The 2,778-nt window shown below is 35.3% G+C and overlaps 1 protein-coding gene across 1 annotated transcript in view; it reads left to right on the forward strand.

The window, feature by feature from the left end:
* Positions 1–2,424: 2,424 nt before the first annotated feature.
* LOC112510832 (circumsporozoite protein-like) overlaps positions 2,425–2,778 on the forward strand; it is a 2,025-nt gene continuing 1,671 nt past the window's right edge. The window contains exon 1 of the mRNA XM_025116182.1: positions 2,425–2,464. Coding sequence (XP_024971950.1) covers positions 2,425–2,464 — 40 coding nt within the window. The remainder of the gene's footprint in view (positions 2,465–2,778) is intronic.

A 2,778-nucleotide genomic window follows, 5' to 3' on the forward strand; every position in this document is an offset into this window, starting at 1 on the left:
TCAACCTAGGCTTGGTCGGACTTCATCTCCGGTCAAGCCTTGGCCGGTTTACCAAATCCGGACAACTTATCGCCCAAGACTTGTCCGATTTAACACTTAGAATAAATTCCAACATCTTTGTCCGGATAACAAGTCCGGACAATACATCGCCCAAAGCTTGACCGATTTAAAATAATTCGGTCAGCACATGGTCGTATTCCTACTTCTCAATTCAAAATGTTAACCATTCTTATCAATCATAACTCGCTTGACACTTAATCGGTTTAAGACTAAACCGTTCAACACTTGAGCGGTTTAGGGCTTAATCGCCCAACCCTTGACCGATTTAAGAAATATTAGGACAAGCTTTGTCCGATTTAGACTTAATCCGGTCACCCTTTTTCCGGATAAAACCCTTAAACAAATACCTGATTTCTTTCCAATAATAATCAACATTCAAATAAAACCAGTAACAAATTTTATGTAAAAAAGTTTAGAAATCACTCACCTTAAAAGCCTTTTGAAAACCAACTTGATCTTTAGACAAGAAATAATCCGGTCAACTCTTTTTCTTCTAAATCGCTCAACTTTTCTCCAAAAATAGCAAGAAGATTTAATGGAGACTTAACCTCCCTTTTATATACCCTTCCCAAACAGGAAGGTCGGCTACCACATGTAGCCTTCACTCACATGCATGCCTTCATATAAAAAAACCCATGCATGCATGTAACCCATATGCACATACACATGCATCATCACATATACATATATACCTATGCATATATACACATATATCATGCATTTATATATATATATATCCAATTAATGCACAATTTCACATACTAGCATGATCAAACATATCAATTTATCATGCTGTCATGTAATCATTTAATCAAATAATCACACATTAATTACTTTGGGTGATAATCAGGATCCGGTTATCACACCGCATAAGGGAGTACCTTCGCAAGTGCAAGTATTATGCCCTACAATCCACATGAATATACTTTATTTACATAATTTTTGTATAGCAAACTACTAACAATCAGAAAAGTGTAACATAACTACTAATAATTAGAAAGAGGTAACATACCTTTTGTCTGTCTAAGATAAAAGTGAAATTTGAATTTGAGGTTAGATCTAGATCATCTCCCAAACAACTTAAAAACCATGTCCATAAACTGTTGTTTCAGACTCAACAATGGCATATGCAAGAGGGTAAGTACCATTATTTGGATCAATTCCAACAGCTATCAGAATCTGTCTAGGAAATGGACCCTTCATGAATGCTCCATCCAGCCCCAAAAAGTCTCTCATTCCATCTTTAAACCCCTTCTTCAGTGGCCCTAAACATACATACACCCTCTTAAATCTTCTTGTTTCCTTAATGGTTGTATCTTCATTTGTTTTTTGAACTCCAAGCATGTAGTCCCTCAATGTCTTGTATTCCTTAGCATAGTATCCACACAGTTTATTCAAGGTCGTTACCTTTTTTCTGTATGATTTCATCCTTGAACAGTTTTGGTCATATCTTTTCTGTGTATCTGGTAGGTTATGTCACACACCTTTAGACAAATTAAATGAGCCACATAACAAGTATACAATATGGCCCAATATCGTCTTTCCAAGTAATAAAGTGGTAAAATACCGGTTATCGTCCACGAAGATTGTAGCAAAAGTCTAATGAGAGTCCAATGAAAGAGATGATTTCAGATGATGAAATTGAAGACTTCAGTTTGATTCTGAGTTAACAATGATAATATAACAAAATATAAAGGATAGCAAGGGTGTAAGACTTAAGGTGAAACGTAAACACAAATTCCAGCAGACAATGTTGTAGAAATGCTACATCATACAGTAAGCCATAACTAGTTCCACCATCTATTTTGAAGGTATTCCTCTCGGACTTCACCTTTGCACTATATTATAGCTTTCCACCCATATCTCTATGTGGTATCTAGACCAGGGATAGTGACAAAATCGTGTCTTCAAAATATACGGATAAACAAATCTCTTTGTTAAAAATCACTCTTTCGAGTCGATTCCCATATCATTCAAGTTGGCATGTGTTCTAGATAGTTCATCTTTAAATCTGTCGCACTTTGATACTGTTAAAGAGTGACCAACCTGTCGGGAGTTAAGTTTGAAAGACATAAATGACAAGTCTCCTTGTCGGTAACTTTTTTAAGTCTACCTCTCATATCATTCAAGCTGACGTGCATTCAATGACTTATCTCTAAGACCGTGTCACTTTAACACTTTCAAAGTGATCAACTCGTCAAGAAGTGTACTTGGTTTTTATAAAACTTGAATGAAATAGTGGAATATTGCTATTGCGCAACATCGTCCACTTACATTCGGTTTAACATTTCACCCTTTATCTTACACCCAAACTAATGAAATTAGCTACTCATTACGGCAAATAAATGACATAAAATGTGAACAATGGAAATTAAAGACATTGTGACATCCGTCACCAAACCAGGTTAGTCAACCGTAACTCGAAACCTAACGTTAGCCCTTTTAGTAAATTTATGTGCTCACATGCTTCCTGAAACATAAGGTGTGAAATTTTAGGAGTTGGGTGGGTTCATTTTTTCCCCTTAAGTACTCTAGTCATTCTAATAGTAGAGGAAAGCTAAGTGTTCATAATTCCTAAGTTGAATTTCTTTTTCCGAGTACATAATTGGTCTATACAAATGTTTTATGTGCATTGTACCGGTGACTAAAAGCCTTAAGTAAATGAATTGAGTTAATAATGTTAACTAGTTAGGTTGTTTAAAAAAAAACTAAAAAAAA

This window comes from Cynara cardunculus (genome assembly GCF_001531365.2).
Source record: "Cynara cardunculus var. scolymus isolate 2C chromosome LG 4, CcrdV1, whole genome shotgun sequence".
In the NCBI taxonomy this organism is placed as follows: Eukaryota; Viridiplantae; Streptophyta; class Magnoliopsida; order Asterales; family Asteraceae; genus Cynara; species Cynara cardunculus.